This window comes from Diadema antillarum, unplaced genomic scaffold (genome assembly GCF_040938485.1).
Source record: "Diadema antillarum isolate AM-2024a unplaced genomic scaffold, OU_Dant_1.0 scf00000014, whole genome shotgun sequence".
Lineage (NCBI taxonomy): Eukaryota > Metazoa > Echinodermata > Echinoidea > Diadematoida > Diadematidae > Diadema > Diadema antillarum.
In genome coordinates this window covers 1489431-1517429 of record NW_027270903.1, presented here as the reverse complement: position 1 = coordinate 1517429, position 27999 = coordinate 1489431, and the positions used below count along the sequence as shown (strand labels likewise).

Sequence of the window (27999 nt, the reverse complement as noted above, 5' to 3'; positions counted from 1 at the left end):
GCTCCTCTTAAAAGTAATCCGGTGCATAATAGTCGGTTCACTCCTCTCACTCTGTCACACATGCCGTACTCTGCGTAGGAGATCAGCGTTCCTTTATTCTACACGATGGCAACTACACAGGTATAGTATCCTTAGTGCGATTAGGCTGCTTTATTTCTATATCCTGATGCGGCTCAAAATCTCTATAATCTGAGGAAACGTGATATTGTTAGTGAATTAATTCACATTGATATCAAAGTGCAGTACCATGCGGATTAATAGCAGGGCGGATATTCAAAACGGTGAAAAAATGATTAACTGACGAACATTCAGAAATTTTTCAACAATCTCGTGAGCAGTCATGCCTGGATTGACTGTTGTTGAATGCTCGTTCTCTTCCGTCGAAATGTTCGCCTCGATAGAAATTAGTTTGATTGTTGTTGTTTTTTTTTTGTTTTTTTTTTCAGTTAAACTTTGTATAGTAATCAAACGAAGTATCAGACTCTAGTAATGCAGGTCTTTCGTGGTCCATCGGTGTTGCTTTATCTATGTGAATGATAAAAGAAGTTTCTGGTTAATGAAAAAAAAGTGAGGACAATATATGGTTGATTCGCTTTCCTGGCCGAAAAATTCAACAAGGTATGTAGCGATTTTATAGGATACCATAAACAATGTGCGTTATAAAGATCGGCCGCAATAATGGAGAGAAAAAAAAAAATCAAATTCATTATTTTCATCCCCGTTTTAACACTTTTGAGCTCATCTGTACATAGCATATGAAACGGGGTTGTCAGAACATTATTATACAGTGTCCTCCATATTATAACTTTTGCGCATTTTTCCCTTTTGTATTTTCACACAGACAGTGGCGACTATTTTGCTCTCCTGCATCCTTGTGAACGTTCACGGTAAGTTATAAATCGAATCTTTCATTGGTATTACAATAGTTACGGTGTTTGGCTCTTCAGCGTTGGCAGTTCTGTACTAGTATTTGTTGCTGCTGTTGTTTTTATTTTAGTTGTTGATAGTATCATCATTATTATCATTATCATCATTGTTAATATTACTCTTATCGTTGCTATTATTATTAGCATTTTCATTATTACATTATTATCACTATATTATCATTACTGCTGCTGTTGTCCTTGTTATTGTTGTTTTACACACACACACACGCACACACGCACACACACACACACACACACATACACACAAACATCCACACAAACCTTCCCAACATGCCATGATATTGCCCGAGCATTGTCAGATATAGGCTTATAATAGATATCTCTCTATGTGTATACACTTCGGCCAAGAGGAGTGTTCGTGTTGAAGCATCTTGACATATTTACACATTTGAGTCAGGATCAAGAATAATGATCTGAATGAAGAATGGAATAATCCATGCCGGACCCTTTTATTCTACAAGCTCCATGCACGATACTCACTATAAGTAAGGCCTCACTGTGATACTGCCATTCTGATGCGTTGATCAATAATTGATATTGTATACACTGAAGACCCAAACATTACACTCGACATTGTATAGAATGATTCATAATTGCTTTTCATAGTGAAATCACGAACTTGCACGAATACAATGCGTGGTATCTTTATCAGTATTAAAATTATTCCGGTTTTTTTTATTTTGTTTGTTTGTTGTTTTTTTTTTTTTTGGGGGGGGGGGCGAGTTTCTCTCCGTTCGGCTGGTTTGGAAAGTGCTCTTTTTCTAAAACGTCAAGAGATTTGGAGACTCGTACCACAGCCCATATAATATCTGTCTGTATAATACTGTCATATCATCATGATAGTACCCAGTGATATCATTCATATTTTTTAAACCCTCATTATTTCTTGCAACATGTTTGTGTGTATCGTCAATGTCACTCTGACAAGGTCGAATTGACGAGATTAGCATGTACGAACTAATTACAATGTAGTCTGACTCGGACACAATGGCATGGCTTTCTCTCAAATTCTGTAGGGTCGTATGCTCGCTATCTATAATGAATTATTGATGATGCACCCAATCAATCCGTCTGTTACTATTCACAATTTGGTTTATTCTGGAAAGGACATACGATGTGATATACAATGTAATATAGGTTCTATGGCATTTGCTCATGCGACTATGGATATTGCTCCCATGAATATCTGCACGCTGAGTCAAACATCAATTCTACCCTCCAACATAACCCTAACCCTAATCCTCATATCAAACTAACCCGAAAACCCTATCATAACCCTAATCCTTAACCCTAAGTCCTTGGAGAAAATGAGGCCAAAGCATTTCGGGAAGCAAATGTTGTGTTGACGATATGCTTATGATGGATACAGATGTATAGGTCCTAAGTATACGTGCAAATGGAACGTGTCTTCAAGTATATTCAATTATTGAGTTCATATTTTTTTGCGTGTGTGTGTGTGTCTTTGTCGAAGCACTGTGTGCTTTGCAACAATATGTTAAACACAACGATAATGGTGGATAAGGATGAAAACGATTTTGAAATTGAACAACCGCAAGAACAAAAGGAATGCATTTGATTATGAACTTTCTTATGCAAGAAAGAAGTGAGGGCGTAAACGTGATGTAACTCTTTGAAAGCCATTTTATATGGGTGTTAGTTCAAATTTTTGATCTATAGTATCAAGCGAATAGATCACAAACGTATAGAGTGAGCGTATATATACGATAGGATTGAATCGAGAAAGTAATTCAATGATAGTGATCAAATTAAAAAAAAGACATAATTGTACAGATTGACATAAAAAAAAAACAGATCACGAAGAAACGAATTTATGAGCAAAAAAAAAATTGAGAGCTAAACTTTGACAGTACATCGTATATACATCTGTACTTACAAAGAATTGTCTCGAATCATGGTCATTATATTTTCGTAATTGAAAAAAAAAATGTCACAGGGAACGGCATCTGCGAAGACTTATTAAATCAACCTTGTCCATCTATACCCCATGGGGTACATGGCACCCTTCGGCTGGTGAAGAAAACTCTGCCTAGTGGTATCCTGTCTGCCGAGTCTACCCGTGGGCTACATTGCACCGCACCAGGTACATCGGTTCCTTTCACCATAGTCATGACAGTATACTTCGTTTCGTTTCGTCTCGTTTTACTATGAATAATAACAGCTAGGGCAGATGGGATGATATTCTTCAGTACGAGTATACAGAATGTGTTATGAAAGTATTTTTTGGTTTTTTTTAATCACTGAATTTGTCTCCCTCTGTATGCAAATGAATTTGCAAAATTTCAACTGCTGATCTGAATGTTTTAAAGGGACTGTACAGTGCTGTTTGAGGTGAGGATTCATGTTTTGAACATTCCTACGTGAGATAATGAGAAACCTCTAATGAAATATGAAAGAGCATGTAATTTTAAAGAGGACTCAACGTTTATTTCATGAAAATTGGTTTTCAAATGGCTGAGATATCAAAAAAAAAGTAATAGTAATAAAAGGTTACAGGCCACGTCTTTTTTAGATCTCTTTGTTTCACCTTGTTTTTGAATATCTGAGCCATTTCAAAACCGATTTTCGTCAAATAAACTTTTGATACCCCTTAGAATTGCATGCTCTTTGACATCTCACAGAGTGGTTTCTGAATATCTCGCAAAATGTTATCAGCTACAATCCTCGACTCAACCAGAACTGTACACACCCTTTAACAAACATGTCGGGGGAAAAAAGAATTAGATAAAATCGAACCTGTCACTTTCTTTCCGGAAAGCGACATCACTGAATTCATAAAGTCACAAAAGAAAGTGTAATATGAAGCAAAAAAAAAAAATGATATACCGTTCAAATCCAATTTCCTGTTTGCTTGGGAATTGAAAAGTACAAATAAATACAAATAACTAACAAAGAGTTGTCACGCTTTCAAACTCTGCTTTTTTTATTGAACCCCTGCAACCCCATCAAACACTAAGAAAAACATCCTAATATACAATCTATATTGCTCACTGATTTTTGAAAAGCCTGTGTAATGTTATAGTTCATAATATCAAAATGTCCCTTAATAGTTTTAGATGTTGAATATGTGCTTTTTTGTAAAATTTGTGTCCATAAAAAAGTTACAAAACAAATAAATGAGATGAAAGTGAAATGCAAATACATGGACAATGTATACATCGATGATGACGATGACAATCATAAAAGATAGATAATGATAATCAGAATGACAATTTCATAGACAGTGTTAGATATTGATGACGAGCTAAGCATTATTTATACTAGATGTTATATGGTAGTTCACATCAAATTTTACAGTAAGAGCCATTCGTTTGATTTTGGTTGTTTTAGACATTCATAAAGAGAGTGCAAAATTTCTTGCAATCAATTCAGTTTGCACCCCCTCAACGTGTCAAAACAACGGGACATGTGTGGAAACCGTCGAGGGATTTCGTTGCCTCTGTCCCTACCCGTACTCCGGAGAACTTTGCGAGAGTAAGATAATACATCGAATTTTAAATCATTGTCAAATTCATTAATATCCCTTCGATCAGATTGTATTGAGTATCGACATGATGCGAGAGCCGATTCTTTTTCGTTTTGCGTGTGAGTGTGCGTGAGTGTGTGTGTGTGTGTGTGTGTGTGTGTGTGTGCGCGCGAGCGTATGTGTGTTGGTGTGTTTATTCTTGTTTTCATGGAATATGTTTCATACATGCATGAACATTTATGACAAATGTTATATACATGATATGTGTTTTTTTGAAACTGTTATATTTTCAAAGGAAATGGAATTAATAAAAAGATCACTGAAAAAAAAGTGTTTGGTGTTTGGTGCGATTGTGTGTGTGTATGCGGGTTGGTGGTTGTGGGTGTGGGTGTGGTTTAGGTTTTATCGGGGGTTGATGGGGATGGGGATTTGATTTGAAGAAGGATAATTGTAAATTGTATGAAAGATAATGATAGGATTTAATATTTAGGATAGATGTACCGTATATGTCCCAAAAAAATAAAAATAAAAACGGGACATTCCGCAATGGTATCTTTAAAAATACTGAATCAATCCAAATACAAATTCAGGGTATGAAACTATAACCCATTGCCTACATCTTACAGAAAACCCCATTCGATTTGCTTCAGTGGTCAAAGAGAAATGAGGAATTTTGTAGAGGATGTCGGGAATCTCTTCCCTCCAAGTTTTGTCTATTGGCAGGATTGAATTCACACACACAAAAAAAAAACAACAACAACATCGAAGTGCTAAACTTTGAAGAATCAGACTCATGACATGCTTTACAACTTTTCACATTTCTCAGTGTCCGCTTAACCAAACTGAATGTGATTTTCTGCAAAATAGAGCTAAGATATTATGTCTTAAGACCCTAGAGTAGCATTTAGACAGTTTAATCATGTTGGGTCTTATCAATGCGAAAATTTGATTGTATTTGTGTGTTTGTTTGTTTGTTTTTTTTTTTGGGGGGGGAACATACTGTAAATTTGTTTTTGGTTGGTAGGGAAGGGGTTAGTTGGGCTTTTTTATGAATACTTTCATTCTAGATTTGTATAATGTATTTGTTTTGTTTTGTTTTTTTCTTTTTTATATGCCCTTGTGAGAGTGAGTTACATGATTCAATATATTCAAGTGATATGAGTTTGGTACATGTCAATACTTTCTCGTGAAGAAATTTTCAGTAGGGTTGATTTATAATCGAGTTATTTATGTTGAAGAGAGATGATTTGCATTATAAGTTGACAAATTGATTTGTCTGTGTTTTGAATTGCATTTGTAAGCTTTTTTTTTTTGTTCATGTTACACCCAGAATGAGTTAATTCATGAATGATTTGAATAAAATCAATAAAGTATCAAGGAGAGAAAAAAGTGGGGGTGACATGGGGGTCAAATATACGCCTTGAGCTTATCAAAAAGAAGTACGATGAATTGATAATAATTCTAATAGATATTGGTGTCATTTTCAGTAGGACATATATTGGTAACATTACAGCTCTTTAGTACATGAACTCCTTCTAAGTCTTTACGTTAAGTTAGCTGAATCGGGCGTAGTTGGAAGTGAGAAGGCCGTTGAATTTCCCTCTTGCTTCAATTCTAAGACTCTGTCCACATGATTAAGCCTTTGATGGGTGGAAAGCAACCGTCTGCAAATCTTAATTGCCTCTGTATCATTGATTGAATTGATGTCATTTTATAGCCATCCACAACTTTACGGACTGCGGCGAAATCCGGAACCACGGACAGGGAGTTGAGACGTCGGGTATGTTTCCCATCTACCTGGTGAACTGTTCTTCCCTGGACGTCTTCTGCGATATGACGTCCGGTGGGGGCGGCTGGATGGTGAGACACCCAGAGACTTTAGTTATACAATGTAATGTCTTTCAGAGGATGACTCGACTCTGACGTGAACAGTTTGACTTGAATAGGAGAACTTACTTACAGTCAAAGAAACATAATAGCATTACGACCATAATGGGGAAAATGAGAAAGAACTATATACTAAGCCTTTTAAAGTAAAACCTGTTTTCTCGAAACAATCATACCGATGGCAATCATATAAAAATTATCGAAAGTAGAAGAGGCGCTCACGTCACTGCCTTTCATCTTTCTCCTGGGTTTAAAAAATGTATATGATACATACATATCATTTATCTAAACATTTATATTATAACTCTTCAGATTCCTTTTCAGTAACTTCACTAAATGCAACATTTCTTTCAAATATGTCAAGTATCAATAAACCCTCAATAATTTGATATGAAGGATATTATTTCACCTTAACGAATTTTTGACAAGAATTATTACGGTATATAGTGAAGATCGTGCAAAATCGAAAGAGATCTCGAGACCTGTGAATCCACTCAATAATTACCATATTTCACCCAATTCTCTCTTTGTCATTTAATATTCCATTCACAGCAATTCAATTCAAATTAAGTTTTATTCCTAATATTAAACATTACTTCAAATACGTTTACAACACATCAATTGAATACAAAATATAGAAACTTTAAAAAATAATGAACGAGATGTATAAGCAAGTGCACAAAATAATTGTTATATGAAAAGGAAACAGCAGCACTTTTTTCCCTTGAAAACATGGCGCCAACGCTATTCCTTTCCAGTTCTACAGTTCAGTTGTTTCATTTTATTCTTTTTAACACTTTAGACGGACATGAATGGGCTTTCCACCCTGGCACCTCCCCAGTTTACGTGATTAGTATTGAGGTTGTGTAGTGGTTTTAGTGTTTATATATTCATTGGGAGGCTCCATAATAATGCGAACGACTGCTCGGGTCATTGAAAAATACGTGAAGCTTCGGAAGACCTTTTTTATTCCACGTAAAGAAAAGAAGGTAATTAAGGGGAGCGAGTGGATCATATCCAAAGAAGGAAGAGAGAGAGAGAGAGAAAAAAAAAACACCCCAATGAGTTAACTGCATTCGGGTTTAACAAATTATATCAACATGATCAATTTGGGATCGTCCGTGGCAGCGTCTCTGAATACCAAGCCAAAACCTGTCGATGAAAAGCGACGTAATCTATCACCGAAAAAGTCATGAGTTCTGTCACTTCAGTTACATCCCTGCCAGAAAATAATTCGTTATCTACTTGTTTTTTTCCATAAATGATGGCCACATTGGTTTACATTCCTCCCCGCACAATTCTTGTGCAGGGATTTGCCAATACGGTGCATGTGACCCTAATGCTACAGTCACACACGGCCGGGTCACAAAACGGATTTGATCCGGGTGAAAATGAACCGGATTAGTCCCGGAATGGAATGTAATTAATGCTAAAGTCAAACACGTTCGGATTTCGAACCGGGTCCGTAAGGAATTAAAACCGTATGGAACCGTATCGAACCATAGAAAAATCAGCTTTAAATCTCTAACTGAATCCTTTTCGACCCCTATTGACCCGTTTCAATCCGCTTCGACCCGTGCCGTCCCGGATGTTAACCTTATCATCATCCGTTGCATGAAGGCAATGTGGTATACGGCAAGGGTCCATACGGTTTTACGCTGCGAGTTGCAGCGGGTCAATTCGAGTCAATGCGGTTCGAACCGGGTCAATTCGGATATCAATACGGAATTGAAATCCGTGCGTGAGAAAATTTTGAACATGACCAAAATTTTTTCACAGCCGTATCGTAGCCCCCGGAATCCATCAGGAATTGACACAGGTTACGATGCGGGCCAATGCCGGTCTCTACAGCTCGAACCGGGTCGATACGGTTTTAATTTCTTATAGACCCGGTTCGAAATCCGGCCGTGTAAGACTGTAGCATTATTTTCCACGTTCAATCCAAAAGTAAATATAAATTATGTGTGACATCATTATCCGTTGCGGTTACAATCAGAATTATGACATCAATATATACCAAAGCCCATATTTATGGACCATTGACCAACATATTTCTTGTGTGTGTGTGTGTGTGTGTGTGTGTGTGTGTGTTTCTTTCTTTCTCAAACCGTTAAAGGTGATTCAACGTCGTAAAGATGGGAGTGTCGACTTCAACCTAGACTGGGCAAGCTATAAAGCGGGATTCGGGGACCCTACGGGCGAGTTCTGGCTCGGTAACGACAACATCCACGCCATCGTCAGCGAGAAATCCTACGAGGTCCGCTTCGATCTGGAGGACCATGTTGGGGAAACGAGATACGCTGTTTACACCACTTTCGATGTAGCAGACGAGAGCGACAAGTATCGTCTGACGATATCTGGTTACTATGGAGACGCAGGTACGCTACACCATATAGGTCACACACCTGTAAGCAACTGCAGTTTGTAAGACAGCTGGTACATAAATAACGCAAAATATGAGTGCTGCTAATTACTATCATGGTTATTATTTTAATATCTTTATCATTATTACAGTTATTCATTATCTAAAGGCAATCGTCTGCTGGGTCTTATATGCAAAAGACGAGAAAACGTAGGATACAATATAGGCTAATTGAAGCTTAATACCCATGAAAAGGCGCTTTTGTGGAGGGAGGGGGCCTTTATGGAGAACATGCACAGACGGATTGGAGAAGAAATGGCGTACAAAGGCTGTAATAATATTTCTATCCAATAAATAGATAAGTAAGTAAATGAATAAATGAATGAATAAATAAATAGATAGATAGATAGATGAATAAATAAATAAATAAATAAATAAACAAATAAATAAATAAATAAATAGACAAATAAATATAATATATTATAATATGTGGTGTACAGGAAACAGCATGGATTACCACAATGGAATGCAGTTCTCGACTTCGGACCAAGACAACGATCTCGCTGGCTGGGTGTGTTCAATTGCACATAAAGGGGCGTGGTGGTATAACGCCTGCCAGTCGGTCAACCTCAATGGCTTGTACGGAGCAGGAGTCACCGTTGCCTCGGACGGGATCGTGTGGAGAGCCTGGCACGAGCTCTTATACTCTTTGAAGGGCTCGGAGATAAAGATCAGACCTCGTGTTTAGTGTAGTTATCATATCTCTTTCGCCGACCAATGTCTCAAAATCCTTGATGCCATACATGATATTGATGAGAAGTCTTGAATTAGGTTGTCTTTAAAAGGCAGTCTTTTGCTCTTTGTTTTTTCGCGGTTTGGGAATGGCTTTATTGGAACCTGAAAAGATGAAGGGTCTTGTTCATCGGGCACTTTAATGATTTGCAACGGAAGCAAATGTCGAAAAAAAGGCCAACATTCGAGGAAGTTTTCTCCGAATATGCTCTAACGATATGTCCAATATACATCCGGATGAGTCGAAACTGAAAACAGCAGCACAAATGCACATGAGAAAGAGAAAAAAAAAACTTTACCGAAGGTTATGCGTATAAGTGCATTCATTTATAACCTGTACAAAACAAAATACGAATTTTGTCGGTTGAGATTCTAAGATGTGTTTTTTTTTACACTGTTTTTTTTTCTCGTAAGTGTTTTTATTTTTTCTCAATGATTACGAATATTATTGTTGCTTGACAGTCGGTTATTAAAAGATCTTGAGTGGATTTAGAGCTAGTCCTCTCAAGTAGTTGAGTACTGCCCTCTGTTGTTCGGTTGTAGAACTGTGCAATATTTATTTGATCATTTTAGGGATCGATGAAGATGTGGGAGCTCGACACATATCTAGGATGATAAAAATAATGATAGACACAGTATTAGATTTTTGGGGTTAAAGTAAGTATCAATGTTGTTTACTGGTCTGATGTTTTCATATCCTCTTCTGTACAAGGCTAAACAGTGACGCGTTGTAAAAATCGCGTTGAGCATGCACGGCTGGTATCATGATCAAGTTACAATAATATTGCTAATTGCATACGAAGTGGCTGATCATGGCGTGATGTATCTTCGTGATATATAGTCTGTGTTCCTCCTCATATTTATGGCAATTAACTAAGAAGGTCACTCCTCATGAAAACAATATGGAGAAACTTTCTTGTTTAATTCGACCAGGAGAGTTGTGATTTTGTAATGAGACTATCTAGGAACTTTATTATGATATCTTTATATTCCTGGTGAAGTGAAGAATATGAGTTGTGAAACAACAGAAAATTGATGATTGCCTTTCATAACCTTTTATTGGTGAAGAGTTTAAGGCGAAGCATTAGAAATGCAGTGGGACTATTGTTACATTAAACCTGTGACATGTAATCATGCTAATTGCACTTTAATGCGACTTTGCCGGTAAGCAACACGTAGCATGTACATAGTCTTAAGTTTGTCGTATATTATAACTATACATCATGGACCTACTACACACATGGATCATGGACCTACTATACACATGGACATTCATGGCTCGTTGATTAATTCGTGCACCTGTTTCTATCAAAAGCGTCACAAAAACATTTTTTAACGTGCTTTCCTGCTTTGACCCAGTCTTGTCCACCGACAGCCAGCTATGGATAAAAACAAGACGGCGCTTTGAGAAATCTAAAAGACTACTGTTTGAGGTTTGCTACTCCCCATCATTGGTGTGTATTCAAAGGCAGTTGAATCTTAAAAGGCACCTCATCCAAATAGGACCAAAATGAGGGAAACGTTTTTTTTTTGACAGTGACTATCTATGCACGATTACACAATCGTCATCGTCCAAAGGTCTGAATGTACTCATTAAGATGCACATAATCAAGTGGCGGTGGTGAAAGTTGGATCAAAGAAAGACCTTCGTTCATGTAGTCCATAATATGATATATGTGTAGTAGGTCCATGATCCAATCATCACCACTGCCACCTGATTATGTGCATCTTTATGAGGGCATTCATATTTTGGGACAATGGCGATTGTGTAATCGTGCATTTCAATGAAGAACTGTTTCCCTCATTTAGGTCTTATTTGGCTGAGGTGCCTATTCAGACTCTACTGCATTCATTTTGAACACCAATGATGGAGGCAGCAAACCTGAAAACATGACAAATTTTAGGTCTCAAAATTGATAATTACTGAAGTGGACACTTGCGGACACGCATGTAACGTTGCTTAATGGTGAGACACATGTTGTCTACAGTTACTGTTCATGTTTGCTATGAAACAATGTGCGAAAATGGGAAAAATTGGATTACAAATCACAATAAAATTGCCGTAAAATTTGCTTTCTCGTGTAAAGTACGTGCATTACTCAAATCAAATTGCTTGAGCATTGACTTCCCGATATACATTACAACTGCACATGCATTTTCCTTGATTTAAGAGGGTTATCAATGCAGGGCCGGGCCGAGCCGGAGCCGAGCCCGGCCTCAATCTTTGCGGTACTCGGCCCTGCAATTTTGTCCGTTTCCAGTGCCGGGCTCGGCCCGGGATTTTAGTTCAGTCAAACCTTTCAATATTTTGGTAATGGCGCTCTGCTTGTAAACAAACGACTATTATTGGGAGCGCGCCGGTCGCAATTTGGTACCGCAATCAGGGAGGTGTTACAGAGATGAAGTGGCAACTCTTCGTAATTCATGCAAACACATGTTTGGGTTCAAGGCGTTACGATGGGATGTCTAGCATTCCACTACGCTTTGAAGTCATGCTCGCCACCGCTCTAGTTGCAAGACGAAGTTCGGAGACGAAGAGCGCATTTCACCTTTCGTTGAATTACAAGTTTTATTTCAACCTAAAATTTTAAACGAAATACTCGAATTGATTTAGAATAGTTTAGGAAAGAGTTCAATATAATAAACATGTATTTCTACTTTCTTCTTAATGCGCAAATCGAAATGAAATGAAAATCAGGCCCTCTTAAAAACCTAATATTTTTCTATATAATGCGTACATTTCCGCATGTTAGTTTTCTATCATTACAAATCTGGCATAGATCTTTTAAATAAAGTACTCCGCTAAAGCGTGTTCCAGCGTGCTTTTAAACTATTTGCTGTTAAGAACTGTCAATTTCACACTGCATTCTGATTCGCTGCTTCAATTCAAGGTACACAAATTCATTGATGTCATCACATTGAAAGAGAGAGCGAATTCCGGTAGGGGCAAGTATATGTAGATGTGAGAGCGCTTGTCCCGATTATTGATGCTCTCTTTTGTCAAAGCACATGGGTAACACCTGTAGTTGAACGCATAACTTCTCGGCGGTGCCGCGCATGACTTCAAAGGAGAACAGTAGTTGTCTCTCCTTCTCTGTAACACCTCCCTGCCGCAATTGGCTCTTTCACTCACTGTAAACGGGGTCCAAGATTTCTCAAAGCGACGTCTTGTTTTGTTTTTGTTTTTTATCCAAGCCGCCTGTTGACGGAGATGATGAAATCAAAGGAGGAAAGCATGTTTGAAATGAGATTTGTGGCGCTTTTGACAGAAACAGCTGCTGCAGTTATTAATCAACAAACCATGAATGTCTATGTGTAGTAAAAGTAGGTCCATGTGCATACACTGTTTCAAAGTTTGTAAAGTAGTCACCAATGTTGCATGTCACCTAAAAAATGTAAACAGTTCCGATCAAACTCAGTTCCGATCAAACTCAATGTCATCAGGCATATTTGTTATATCGATGAGTTTTTGGATATCTCTCTCTCTCTCTCTCTCTCTCTCTTTATGTACACAGTCACGATGTACTATTATACACACTCACCTAATTGCATATTGAATTATGTAAAAATCAATATATTATTATATCATCGAACATGGAAGTATGCAGTCATCAAGCAATAATGCCTTAAAAATGCATTTCATAATAGTTCATGCATGCATCAGAAAAATAGAACAGCATAAAATTATCATCGCAGTATTTTTGCGCACTTTTGTAATCATTTAGTCACAGACAAGAAATAAAAAAAAAACTTTCTTATGTTTGTTTGCTCTTGATTAAACTATCGTAATTCTGTTGGTTTCATTCCATCCGTTGAATTTCCATAGAAAAAGAAATCTCCGAAAAATTGCGCCTCCTGTCCAGAATCCCGACGCGAATAGGTTATTCATTGATATACTATAGTATTTCAGAGACCAATCCAAATTACCCATTGGAGTCTGACCTGCTAGCAATTTGCCATGCTGGTCTTATCACACGCTAAACTGGAAACGATGCCCTATATATTCACTACTAGTAATTGTTCTTGATATACATTGCATCTTTTTGCTTATGTTCATTGTTGGCTCCTGCGTGGACATCTGAAGCGATTGAAAATAAAACTTACTTCACGTCATTAATTATCAGTTCACCATATAGGCCAAAGGAGCGTGTGAACTTGTTTGCATAGGCACGAGTGATTAGATATGACATATAGATACGGGCGAATCCCGGTGTGACAAAGTTTATGGAAATTGCAGTTTCCTGTCGCTGTATCGAAATTTTGTTGGAGTCAAACAGTATAGTATTTATAGATATTATAGATGATTAGTTTGGGACATTACTTTTTTATATCGCTGTAACGGGAATTTCGTTATCACCGTATCATTATAACGTAAGTGCACTAATGTGCAAGAAAAAAAAATACATGATTACAATGTATACATAATGCGTGTATGAAAGTGCTTGTATATACAATATGAGTATATAGTATAATGGTTTACTATACGGGCATGATGTACATTATAAAAACTGCTCATAAACTGAACGAAATAATCTTCGTATATATGGCTAATATGCATAATACCTGTGTGTGTCATACAACTTACGAACGACAAACATATCCGTATGTGTTTGTTCCATCATATACGCTCGATGGCGTAGGAGCGAGGGACAAGTAACAGTGGCTTCATATCGTTGGGAGATAATTCACATTGAATATTCTCAATTCAATTGCTTTATCTCCATCGAAAAGAAAATGATACCCTGATACAAAACATACAAGCAAATAATAAAAAAGTACAAGCTATTAAGTTGCGTGTAGTACAAAATGTATTTACGAATTAGTGTACATTAGTATAAAACCAACAATGCATACTTTGCCGAATAACGCTAAAAATAAATGAATAAAAATCATTATAGTGTTTGTTTCTATGTGTATTCACATGAACAATATGATGCATTCTTCCCTCCAAGGGGAATACGTGTAACGTCAATCTCGAGTAAAAAAGCAGTGAATACAATGCGTATGCATTCCTACTCTGTGAAAATGCATACAGAGAGAGAATAGCTGTAATTAGAAATGTTATGATGAATACGTTCAACATCTCACAGACGCTGGAACAGTCCATGAAAAATCCATGACATGTAACATCATTACCACTCTTCAGAAAATAACAATTTGTTTTGACAATTATCATTTTGTATTTGATCAAGTGAACTCCACTAAATTTCAAGGTTCGCTATTGCAACCTTGGGAAAAACATTTCGATAATTTCTAGTATATTTATATCTAGACATTCTGGAGTTATGAATAAACTAAAAGGTATTTTCCTCGTTCTGTTATTTTCAAACGTTATTCTTCTTTGATTCTTCCTCATTAACATTATGGACTTTTGTCCTGTATGGGGTAACCCAATAAAACTTTTGATTGAGATAATTTATTTAACAAAAGAGAAGGTTCTCCGTATTATTTGACATCGACTTTTATCCACAAACCAATCCTTTGTTTCACCAACATAAAAATTCTCAAAATTTATGATTTATGATTTTCATTTATTACAGCTATCTCATGTATAAATTCAATCATAATGATATTGCAAAGATATCAACGGAAATATTTATCTAAACTAGTTCTGTTCACAATTACCCGACAAAGTCAAACTCACTGCATCTACCTTTGAATAGAATGTTATCTGCTACCAAAATGTTTAGATTCACGGGACCTAAACTCTAGAATTCATTTGACACAAGTTTAAATGAATTATCTAGGCTACTTCAATTTTCAGAGACAATTTAGGAATGAATTGTCACAAACGTTTGTTTCTTGTTTTTGTGAACACAAAGTGGAAATAGGGGGCCTAGAATGAAATCAGTCATAATTATCAAACCCCTGAAATGAGAAGTTGTAGGAAATCATGTGGTCTCATACGTATGAGGCTTGCAAGCAGAGTAAGTAGCAATCAAAGATCGTTACAACAAAGAGCAAATCCAACAGAGAACACGTTTAGTCAGAGGAAAAGTCTATAATTCTTTATAGAAACTGCATGCACGATATTTGGTCCAAGAATTTATTGTGATCTAAATAGGCCTATCTAGATTTTACAATAACAAACGATCAAATCCATCGTGGCTGTAGCTATACACGTGACCCCCACCCCCCCCCCCCAAAAAAAAACCACTTACTTATGATAAGAAATGTGCTTGTTTCCGCGCTCTCTATTAAAAATGCATAGGAATTGACATTTATAGAAAAACACACATGTTTGAACTCCTACTCCCGAGACATGCCTACCCACGGGTTTTGAAACTATTACTATTGTACTTCTGCGACAGGTGATATAACGATACAAGAAGTAAATGCGGTGGTTAACACACCGTGACCGTGTGGTTGTGTGGGTCGATTGAACGTGACCTCTTGCGTTTGTGTGTTGTGTCTTCCACGTTGGTTCCAAGCATCTCTCCGTCTGCGAACCACGTGTTCAGCCCGAGTCGAGAGCGAGACGGCGTGATTGCGCGTGTGTCATTGACTTATCAATGTGCTCCGCAGGTAAGTGGAGGATGTGACCTTTGTATTCAGCGCTCCTTCAAGCTTTGCCAAGATAACCTGTTTTTCCGGTTGCCTTGCAATTTGGGGCCAAATTTGCCCTCATTGCAACTCCGCAAAAGAGTCGGCACCGATTTCAACACCGCAGTTGGCTCGCGCGTTTGATATTGGACAGTCGACAGTGAGGCTGTACGTCTATACCTCCATTCCAGAGTGCGTCGTAGAAGAGAGCGCAGTTAGCAGCAGTCCTTGTCTATTCTGCTTGTTTCTGTATCCTTCGCTCTGATAGTCGTGACGTCACGAGTTGTCAGGATACACTCTCAGGTGATGCATTCCAATCATGGAGACAGTGGCAGCACTTTCTACTCAGCCAGCGTTCCGACCAGCTCGGGGCGCCTCAAGTCTTACCCTGTCCGCATACCCGACAACTCCGGCACCTCTCCCCCGTCCACGGAAACAGAAAACGCAGGCATACCGTACCAGGTAATCAAACGCCGTTCACTCTCAATCAGCATCGGTGACTCGGCATCCCCTCGCCATCGAAATGATTCGACGTCGTCGATAGGAAGCCCCGTTCGACGTCCTTCACTGGTCGTGCGATCACGACGGTCTTCGTGGAGCATCAGCAGCCTCACCGTGCAGCCCTCCAGGGCGCGCCACGCGCGGAGGGCTGGGCCTCCGCCCAAGCGGAGCCTGTGGCAGCTCGCTCGCAACAATGCCATTCAGCTGGGCCTGGAGTTCTGCTACGCCACGGAGACAGCCATGGTCACGCCCATCCTTCTCCAGCTCGGCCTCCCCACCAAGCTCTACGGCATCGCCTTCTTCGTGGCGCCAATCTTCGGCTTCCTCATGAACCCCCTGATAGGCTCCACCAGCGACAGGTGCCGATGTTCGTGGGGGAGGAGGAGGCCCTTTATCTTGGCGCTCGGTATCGGTACGTTGTTGGGCGTATCTCTGTACCTCAACGGAGGAGACATTGGTGCTGCAATCGGCGACAAAGACAGCCAAGGTGAGAAAAATCGTCACACCCTCTTCTAGGGCTGTGGTGTCACTCTATCGTACTTATTCAACTATAACAGACTGAAAATGATACGCCAAATCATAATTTAGTCGTAGTCAGATGCAAGGTTGGGCATCCTCCCTTTCTTGTTCATGTTTAACTCAGTCAAAACGAAAACACAGCAAGAACAACAAAACATGTTTCTGAGGTGTCTTCTTGCATTCTACGAAGGCATGTTTTAGATTTTTATCTTTCCGTAGCTGGCAGTTCAAAACAAAAATGAAAACGCAATAAACAACAGCATCAACAATATATATTGTTATTTCGAGATCAGAGGAAAGAGGGTAGGAAGATTGTTGCAATGTGACGCCATGAACTCAGTCATTATCATCACATTTGCTTCAAGGCAATATTTTAATAATTTCTTTTCTCTCTGCTTCCCATTTCAAATTTTGAATTAACTTTTTCTTTCACTGTATGGAGTGCCAAGACAAAGTGCATCTACACATTTCCGTCAGCTGTCAGCACGTGAAATGACCTAAAATACCAGCAAAGATTGCATCATGTATATTCTTGCCTTTGTCGCTCTCTCATTTCGAGCATTCAAATAACCTTAAATGACCAAAGTGAACCCCCCCCCCCCACGGAGAAAATGGTTTCCTATCATAGCTGTTCCCTATGTTGCACCTGTGAACTCAATATTTTGACCCCTTCGAGACACATTTTAATGCTATTGACATCTTGCACTGTAATGGTTGACTGTGGTATTGACAGACCGTGGTTAGCGTACCATGAAGCTACGTCTTTGTCCGGAACTGCCCTCCTAGGCCGGTTCACGACCAGTCAACCATCCAAACTCGAAAAATTTGAAACACGTCAAAAATGCACTATGATATTCTGTTATGATTTGCATATCGCACAGATATCAATGCAGCATGCGCGACGAAGCAACGCAGAACCCCTCGGTATACCTGACTATATTCAGGGATGCCAAGTTCAAAAAACTTTTATGAGTGAGATTTTCATGATTCAGCATCTCGGCATGCGAATGTGCGCGCGAGCGAGGGTGTGGGAGGGGTTTTTCCCCCCTGTGGCCTCCCACGGTAGGGAACTTTTTGAATTTTCAATGTAGCTCTTAATGGTGCGATCAGGTGCATACTTAAGTGACTATCTTTTACTTATTTTGAAAGACAAAGGGAAATATACCTTCAATTGCAACTATCACTTTAATCTTTTGAGCTATGCTCATTATTATAGGCCCAAGTTGCAGACTTCGCCCGATGCGTGAGAAAAATGGGTGTCAAATTCCCAATCTCCAACATCGTGTAGCCTTAATTTAGAAGTCGCATAATCACGGGCAGCTAATTTGTTTGAAGTTGTATATCATGCAGGGAAAAGCCATGAATAGGCTTGTTGGTTGATGTTTTCATTGTAATCCGTACGATGACGTGTTTCGAAAGTGTGCATTAACCTGTTGCGCCTATGATCGCTATATAGCTTCTGATCGGACGAAATGATGGATGCGTCATCAGTGCTTGGTAACTCTTATACCACATTTCAGCGTCAACATTTTGGGACGTCATGTCTGCGTAAGGGCGTTTTATTTCAAATTAGTTTGGATCATGCAGCATTGATTTGAAGTCAGTTCAATGCAAGGATTCCAAGGAGTACTCGGCTAATATTAACACACAACCAGCTGGGTGCCATCAACGAACTATAGAGAATGACTATTGACGAGTGCAACTCGGATGACCGATTCGTATAGCAATATACAATTTTTTATCAGCACTATCGCACTTGAGCTCGATCTCTGACCGTTGACCAAAATCGTGTATGTATTTGAATCAACACACGGACTTCTGAACACGCTTTTGGACGAAAGAATCACGATAAAACATAAATCGCTTCCACTGGTATCAACGAATCTCTGTGTGTGTGTGTGTGTGTGTGTGTGTGTGTGTGTGTGTGTGTGTGTGTGTGTGTGTGTGTATGTGTGTGTGTGTATGTGTGTGTGTGTGTATGTGTGTGTGTGTGAGTGTGTGTGCGTGTATGTGTGTGTATGTGTGTGTATGTGTTTGATAGAGTGCATGTGAGCGATTGTGTGTCCTCCCCCTTCTTGAACCTCTGCACACTCATGTCATTTTAAATACCCTCGATATCAACAGATACATGCGTGTACCAGTTCTGCTCTAAATGAAAAACACCAACACTAACAGACAAATCTGACAATTATATAGCAGTGCGTGTATACAGCTCATCATTATGTACTTCATTAAGTACTTCGTTATGACCTCTCGGCATTTGGTATAAATAGTAGGGAGCAAAGTTTGTTCAATAGATTCCTTGCGTATTTTTCACCATAGAGTTCCATCCCCTCACCCGCCTATCGTCTACTGAAGATTTGTTTTTCCTAGCGACCTTGTTTGTTGACCTTTATCCGACCGACTCATGGTTATCGGAAGTTAGGTTGGTACTATCAGTCTTAAGAGGCTTGCGCGATATAGTTTAAAACCATTATTCTCAATACAGGTTCGAACGTACGCTACTACGAGTCGTATACACGTCGACGTAGAAACAGCAACCTGTTACAAAAAAAAAATCAAAGTAAAGGGTATATGATTATGTTTTGTCCAAAAAAAAAAACGGAAAGTGAAGTTGAAAGAACTTTGAATTGAACAAGATCACATTTAGTCGATTGAAGGTTGAAATTATATAGCGCCTTTGTGCACTGGAAAATGCCTACAGAATATTATGTTATTCATGCAATGGAAAAGTTTTAATCTGCTGTGAATTATAGGAACAAAAAGAGGAACGAGGTGACCGGGAAGAATCGAGAGTAGGGGTCCACACATGGCTATATTATGTAGGGAGCTCCTGCAATATTCTATTTTTTACGTGGCATATTAAGGCTCACATTTGTCTTTGATGGAATTCAATTTATTCGATTTAGTTTGATTTAGGATTGTCGAAAGAGCTATATGGTGTATGCCTTCTAGGACTGTTACCTCGAATACTTAGGTAGATCAAGTTTCGATCAGGTGTTGGAATTTTATCATATGGGACATAGTTTTCATCTCAAGCGTTTTAGAGATCAGCGTAAGTGCGAGAAATGCACGAGATTTCGCTGCACTATAGTTACATCCTTTATCTACACTCTGCCCCAGTATGCATCTCGCCAATTATAGAATAATATCGTATTTGTCTTGTCCCCTATAGATAACCTAATTGGCATCATCATTACGCTGATAGGCGTGGTCATCTTGGACATAAGCGCTGATTCATCCGACGGTCCCTCTCGCTCCTACCTCCTCGACGTCTGCGGCCTGGAAGACGTCAACACGGGCCTCAACCTCCGGGCCATCCTCGGAGGTAAGTGTCGTTATCAAACTTTGATCGCTCGGCCTCAATGTCTGAGTTATTCTCGGAGTTCAAGCATGTTACCAAGCCTCAATATCTGGTCCAGTCTTTAGATGTCACACGAGATGAGCAAATGTATTTTCTAAGTTACGGATAATTTTTTAGCCAAATTCATATTAATGAGTAGTTGTTGTTTTATTTCTTAGATCTTGTTTGTTTGTTAGTTTGTGTGTTTCGGTCAGCCTCGTGGACTTTGTATGATGAGAGGTAACTGATTTTGTCTTATCTAGCTCCTTTCAAATTTGTTTCTACATTGTTGACTTCCGTTTTCATTCCGCTTTGACTGTCGATCGCTATCGTGTCAATAGACAAACTTGGAAGGGGGATGTAATTATGTATCATCATATCTGTATACTACTGGCAAGCTACAGTAGTCTTCTTCTCTTCTTTAAATCGCTGCAATACGCTTAAATAGGTTGCTTGCTGTGTCAGGCAAAAGTCAGGTAACCCTTGGGCAAATGTTTTTGGCATTTTTGGATTACACAGGCAGAACATGTGCTTGGTATTTGAGAATGTTTGAAAGAGTCATCCATTAATTGTAAGTTTAGTCGATTGTCAAACTTACGGCCCTGCATGATTATAGTTAGAAATACTATGATCATTGTCCGTATTACTGACCAAAAACATCTTTATTTACATCTCCAGCTCAATTTGAGAAGTTTTGGTCTTACAAAAATAGCACAGATCTGAACAGTGAGATTGGTGACATTCTTTCTCACGATTTTGGCAGGCCATACGTCGAAAAGTTATGAAGGCGAATCGAACTGAAACAATGTGATTTGCTGTTCATCGTGAGACCTGGGAGCGCGTCACTAGTGAGTTTTATGTTCAATATTAAATGTCGTGCATGCTAGCTGTAGCACTTTGGCCTGCGTAAATGTTAACAAGATCGATGTTTCTGCGTTCCAAGGAATCGGTGGTGGCCTTGGGTACATCACCAACGGCATCGACTGGACATCGACCGTGCTCGTCAAAGCGTTCGGAAGCCAACTTCGCGTCGTCTTCTTCTTCAACGTCGTCATTTACACGATATGCCTCATCCTAAACTTGACCAGTATTCCCGAAACGCCTCTCGGAGGCAACGAGAGAAACGACGACGCGGAGAAATTGGTCGTGTCCACCGATCGTCAAAACAACCACCGCGACGACGAAGACGTGATCGACGAGAATGCTCCGCTGATCGTGAAAAACAGTCACCCGAAACGGGATCGGAGAAAAGTGTCGGAGTCGAGGAGAGACACGAGGAACTATCAGACGAGTTCCATCGAATCGCGTTCAACGATCCCCAGTGAATTGGGGAGTTCCCCGGGGATGACGTCACCACGGAGGAGTGTCGGAAACGGGTCTCTGAACGAATTAAACCTCACATCGGATCTCCCTCTCATTAGTGGTGAGCATGTTTACGATTTGAGATTTAGAGCTACGATATCCCTGTAGTGCCTATTATCAACTGAAGTGTGCCACTGTTTAGCAGATATGCGAAAGGAAAAAGGAGTCACAGAATCGCCTTTTCACCTGATTATATTGTCTACAGAGTCTGCTGCAGAACTTTCTGTTGGGTCCGTATTACAACCGACATTAAGTGGGAAAATATTCATTCCATTTCTTCAGACTGACGTGATGTATCTTAAAACGCTCGGCACATTCACACACATACACGCAAACCGTTTTCATCACCATTTCCTCTGTCGGCATTATGTAAATGTTCACTCATTGTCAATTGTCATGAGCCGGATTTTGAATCTAGACCTAACGCCCCGAATTCACGAGGGTGGTACATATTGAAACCATGGTTTAAACCATGGACAATCTGTATGGAGCGCCAAGTGTCGCATGGCCTATTTTGTTACGAAATCAATCATTTCGTATACCATTTCGTTAAGGAAATCATCATTTTGTCAACGAAGTGTTGTCAATTCGTTACGAAATGACTGATTTTGTAACGAAATAGGCCATGCGACACTTGGCGCTCCATACAAATTGTCCATGGTTTAAACCATGGTTTCAATCGTACCACCTTCGTGAATTCGGGCCATAGAATGTATCAGTGTTTTCTATTGTAGTCATATGCCGTTCGAAGGATATCCATGATACACTGGAACTATATTTGCGAGAAAAAACGACAACTGCAAATGTTTCCAGCTGCCTCAGTAGTAACGTTTTTATCATTACTTGGGTGATGAGTCTCAGCTGTGATGTAAACATTATTGATTTCAAGTTTTTTGAATTATCATAATGGCGGTCTCTTCCTCGTCGATTCAGAGAGCGAGGAGGACGATGATGGCGAAGAGCCGACGTCGGTCCTTGCCCTCCTGAAGTCCATTCTGCACATGCCCAAGGAGCTGCGACGTCTGTGCGTCAATCACTACTTCGGCTGGGCGGGCATGGTTACTGTCCTCCTCTTCTTTACCGACTTCGTAGGCCAGGCCGTGTATGATGGTGAGTTTATTCCACTCGAATCGTGCCAATAAGTTAGTTAGCTATTTAAATTTAAAAGTAAGGAATATATTATATATGTAAAAGCAGTTATGGTTCTGTTTGTTGGTTTGTTTGTGCGTGATTTTTCATTCGGCTAATATTTCAAGCTAAAAGTAAGGAACATTATTTTGATGAAATATTCAGAGTAGGGCCAGCCAGTATCCTATTTATTATAACGCTGGAACGCCATTTCATTGTTTGTAAATCCTCAATATCGACGACACGGACACTCAAATCTTCATCATTGTACAGCGATTTCCAGTTACAATTAGCATGTGTGGGACGAATGAGAAGAAGATTTCGTTTAATGATAAAAAGAAACTACGATCACATCTCCTATCAGATATGACGCTTTTATTTTGTTCGACTTTCAAACTTTCAAAAGATCTGTATTTTGGGTTCAAATATGCAATGTTTTGATATCATATTACAATGAAACATTTAACGAGGAACTAGCATTAATTTGTACTAACGTTATTTCGTTTTGACTCGATTCCAGGCGATCCCACTGCCCCAGAGGGAAGTACAGCTTATGAAGCCTACCACGCGGGGGTGAAGATGGGATGCTGGGGAATGGCTGTATTTGCCTTCTCGTCATCACTTTCAGCGAGTAAGTCTGACACGCACTCATATTGCATTCATACACATTAAGTTTTGAATGTTCATCAGTTGAAATGATCAGATCAGATATCAATCAGATAGTTAGAATCAGTTTGTACATGAAATTAACTTTTTTTTTCTCACTTGGGTAGGCACTTCACTCGTGATTACAGATGCCTACTTGGAGTATTTTACTCGGGCAAGACTTTATGAAATTCATGTTCACGCGAAGAATATACTTGCGTAGACCATGTGACCAATATATTATGGTTTGTCAATTAGCACTCGGGAAGCATCCATCATTTTGACTTGAATGCATCGATAAAACGTTTCTGTTATTATTGCCAAATACTACACTTCGATGAACACGTTGTTACTGGCAGGTGAATGTGCTGACAAGTGCCAGTTATAGGGATAACCAGGATAGCCATGTTAATCTCAATGAAAAAAACAACATGTCTGTTATATTAGTGGAAATTATCTCTCTCTGCTAATGCGCAAAGTACAGTGCGAACTATAACTTGTAGGCAACAACTTTTTTTTTTTTGGTATTTCAGTAATGTTGATAGTACAACCTACCTTGATCTTTGAAATTTATTTCTTTGAACGAGATCACAAATATGGCCTGACTTGGCCATGATATCATTATGTAGTTTCAAGTTTGTTCATGGCGAAATCTGGGGTGCCCCCTTTGGGACCCAGGGGAGGGGGGGTGGGGAGGCGTCCTAATAGGGCCTAAATTGTACATTTTTATCTTCTCCTTGAGAACCCCATGACCCAGTTTCACCAAACTTGGCAGGTAGCATCCCTAGGGGCATAAGATCTAAATTTGTTCAAATGGGCATCATGTCCCACCTGGAAGGCCCCAAGGAACCCAAACCTCCCAAAATTAAGGAATCTTTGAAAATCTTGTCTAGAATCAGAAGTGATAGATCTAAGTTAATACTATGAGTTAATATTACATTAATGACTGTAGTTTCAAGTTTGTTTCATAGCAGATCCAGGGGTGCCCCCCCCCCCCTTTGCAGGCAGGGGGAGGGTTGGGGAGGTCCAAATTGGGGCCTAAATTGTACATTTTCATCTTCTTCTTGAAAACCTCATGATGGATGTTCACCAAACTTAACAGGTAGCATCCCTAGGGGGTTAGGATCTCAATTTGTTAAAATGGGCACCATGCCCCCCCCCCCCATCCCCCTAAATTAAGGAATCTTTAAAAGAAAAGTGTTCTTCTCTAGAACCATAAGTGATAAGCTAAAATTGATACTATGAGTGGGGGGGGGGTCCAAATTTGGGCCCTATTTGTACATGTTCATCTTCTACTTAAGAAGGCCTGGGCCCTGTTTTATGAAAGGTTAAAATTGATTATATAGTTGATTTCAACTGTAAGTCTATGGCAGCCTGTGTGGTAAGGAAATTTAAAATCGATTTTATCTTTTGATAAAACGGGGCCCTGGTCAAATTTTGGTAGAGTTGTGTGTAATTTAGATTAGTGACTGCGTGAAAGGTGAACTTGCGATACTCACGCGAGCGCTAGACCCGCGGGTCTCTTGTAATCACATTGTGTTCTGTTGTGGTTGTTTGCTTTATCATCAATAGCGGACACTGCTTTGGTGTCAGTCCTCTTTGTGGTAGCATAAAAAGTGAAACAAGTTGCAAGACCTCAATCTTTACTGAATTTCTCTACCAGTTTTCTACATGAAGGTTGACACGATCCTCAGTCACCGCACGCTCTACGTATTCGGTCAGCTCAGCTTCGCCGTCGGCAACGGTCTCATGGCCGTCTTCGTCGACCACGCGTACGCCGTGCTCATCCTCTGCTTCACGTTCGGCATCCAGTTTACCACGCTTTTCACCGTCCCCTTTAACATTCTTGCAAGCTTCCACGACTGTGATTCGGTAAGCCGTTCTTGATTGAGGAAGGCAATCCCTAAATCAAAGAGTTAGAAATTAATGTGAATCAGGTGGATTATAGGCAACTTGAATCTGTGAATACTTTATAGCGAAATCGGACACCAACTTCTTTGCAGTTTAGATAGATCACCATTTTGCTGGGGTCATCGAGACCTCAAAGTGGCGTATCAGCTATATGAATTTTATCTATTCATGTCAGTGTTCGAACATGAAAAAGAGACCTATACCACATTTTCGGATAAAAAAGAGTCCTGTAGTATCTTCACAAGTAATAACCGTTACATTCATTACACAAAATATTTTCCCGTCTGCATGTAAGAAAAAGAAGGACATTGTTCACAAGTTCCCTGTTTAGCTGTTGTTATGACTGAATGACGAATAAACTCGGTGTTTATGTTTCCAACTTTCACTCTTCAATACGCTTCACCGACAATCTCACTGTCATGACACAGTACAAGAACCCGAAAGGTGGAGTGCGTCGGGGTCTCGGTACAGACGTGGCCTGCCTCTGCTGCCAGCTCTTCCTGGCCCAAATCACCGTATCTTCCGTCATGGGACCCCTGGTCTCCGCCATCGGATCACAGATCACCGTTGTCATATTCGCCTCCGTCATGGGTTTCCTCGCCGCCCTCTCGTCGGCGGTGCTCGTCATCTACAAGGTATGAAGTGCAAGGGCGACATTTTCGATCTTAAAGACGGGGCGTCAAAATCAACATGATCACTTCCACCCTCAAAGGGACAGTCGCCCCCTTTTGGAAGCAAAAATGTCAAACGCACCAACAGCTGATAAATGTCTTAAATTTATGGATATGATACGGTACCCAAAGGGGTTCTCCCTCTAAGAACTGAGTGAAGAGCTACTTAATTCATCTATTCTCATCAGATACATGTCAATACAATAAGTACTTGGGGAAAATACTTTATGCTATGTTGGACAAGGCTTATGGTAGTCGGGAACCTGAACTTTGTATCTTTTAGCTATTTGGGTGTGTGTGATACGCAGAATTCATTTCTTTAGAAGCAGTAAACCTCTCAATTTCTGTATGGTGCCACTGACATGAACCTTGATTATTTATATACCAGAAAGAAATATGTACATGTATGTATTGATTATACGTGTACATGTATTTCATTTCATTTATTTCCACAACTTGCACAACGCGAGTAATACAATGTATGTGTATATATATTATAGATGTATATAAATCATAAGTACATACTTTATATACATACCTCATATCATGAGAGTTTTTGTGATTCAAAGGCGAAGACATCTGCATGGATTTTCGCTTACAAACACTGGCCTTAAAATCACATGTGATGTGTTTTGTCTATGATTTCTTTTCATTTCAGGACAAGCCCACCAATCTTATACAGACAATAATCACCCTATACATGCTCATAAACATCTCTTTGAATATTCTAGAGATATTTGAACGAAAAACTTACATACACGGCTGCCCGCATTTCCCAGATGCGTGAAACCATTTACGTGACAATGGGTCTTAAACTTGTTTTCTATACTAGCAAATTCATTCTTTAAAAATCTCCCCGACATTGAAAAGCAACGAACGAAAATGGCCGCTGTTAAGCTTTATAATCAGGTACCGTGAAAAATTATACGACCACGACCTGAATATGCTAACTTTGTAAGAGACAAAATGGCGACTTTGTTTCTGTTTAAACCTTTGACTCGGAAAAAAAAAAACTTTAAGAAAAGAACAGCAGTTGAAATGATGATTTATGGTGCACATTGTAAATATACGCTATTATTTTTCTCAAAGATAAAGCAGAAGAGAACTTTATTATGTATGCATCGTAAACCCTTTCATGCTGAGCACGTTAACACGAATACATATTCATCATCTTTGTTTATGTGTGTGCGTGTGCGTGTGTGTGTATGTGTTTATTCATATGTTAATAAGCACGTCGATACGAATGAATAAAAGAGTAAAAACATGGAGATAATATGCCAAATCATGATTAAAAAACGCAGCCTGCACATGCCCTTTTGAAATACAAGTACAAGTACATTGTACTATAAATCAGTAAATACCCTGTAAGCTCCCTAAGGTTCCCATTAAAAAAGCACTGCATACAGAATTGAGTATCTGCATGATGCACTGTAGTCACAATTTCAGCACATATTATTAGATAGTATATTTAATGACTGAAGACGTGTGATATTACCAGTAGCATTGCTAACACTAACAATAATGATAACATCTGGAACTAATGTTGAGAATGTTATAATTTGAATCATTTAAAACAAAATCATGCCAACTGCAGCATATTCAAGAACGAGGAAAAGGGTAAACACTCCAAAAAGATGTGAATTACAAATAATGAACAAGACCAAACCAGGATACTTTCTAAATCTTAAAATACCCATACCTTCCTTTATTTCTCGCTCTTTTTTTATTTTGTTTTTTATCTTTTGTCCTCTTCTAGCCTTCCCAGAAAACTGAGAACAATTCCATCCAGTGACTTGAGCAGAGACTTCGACAGAAGCCCAGTACACGTGTATACCTTTCCGACTGAAGCCAAGTATATCTCGTGTCATCGCAACTTCCGGTTTAGTGTCTTGCGAAATCAGCTC

The 27999-nt window shown here is 39.3% G+C and overlaps 1 protein-coding gene across 1 annotated transcript; it reads left to right on the top strand.

Moving 5' to 3' along the window:
• The first annotated feature begins 105 nt into the window (after positions 1-105).
• Positions 106-27887, top strand: LOC139721723 (membrane-associated transporter protein-like). The gene is made up of 14 exons (XM_071633049.1): positions 106-120; positions 842-887; positions 6149-6291; positions 8435-8696; positions 9181-9356; positions 15904-15997; positions 16284-17003; positions 20211-20363; positions 21322-21809; positions 22676-22850; positions 23389-23499; positions 25177-25385; positions 25853-26059; positions 27852-27887. The coding sequence occupies exons 1-14, from the start codon at positions 106-108 to the stop codon at positions 27885-27887; spliced, it is 2835 nt and encodes a 944-aa protein (XP_071489150.1).
• Positions 27888-27999: the final 112 nt, after the last annotated feature.

Coding starts and splice junctions, on each gene's coding strand:
- LOC139721723 (XM_071633049.1), top strand. Junction 17,004..20,210: donor CGGCGACAAAGACAGCCAAG/GTGAGAAAAATC, acceptor TGTCCCCTATAG/ATAACCTAATTGGCATCATC. Junction 21,810..22,675: donor CTCTCATTAGTGGTGAGCAT/GTTTACGATTTG, acceptor GTCGATTCAGAG/AGCGAGGAGGACGATGATGG.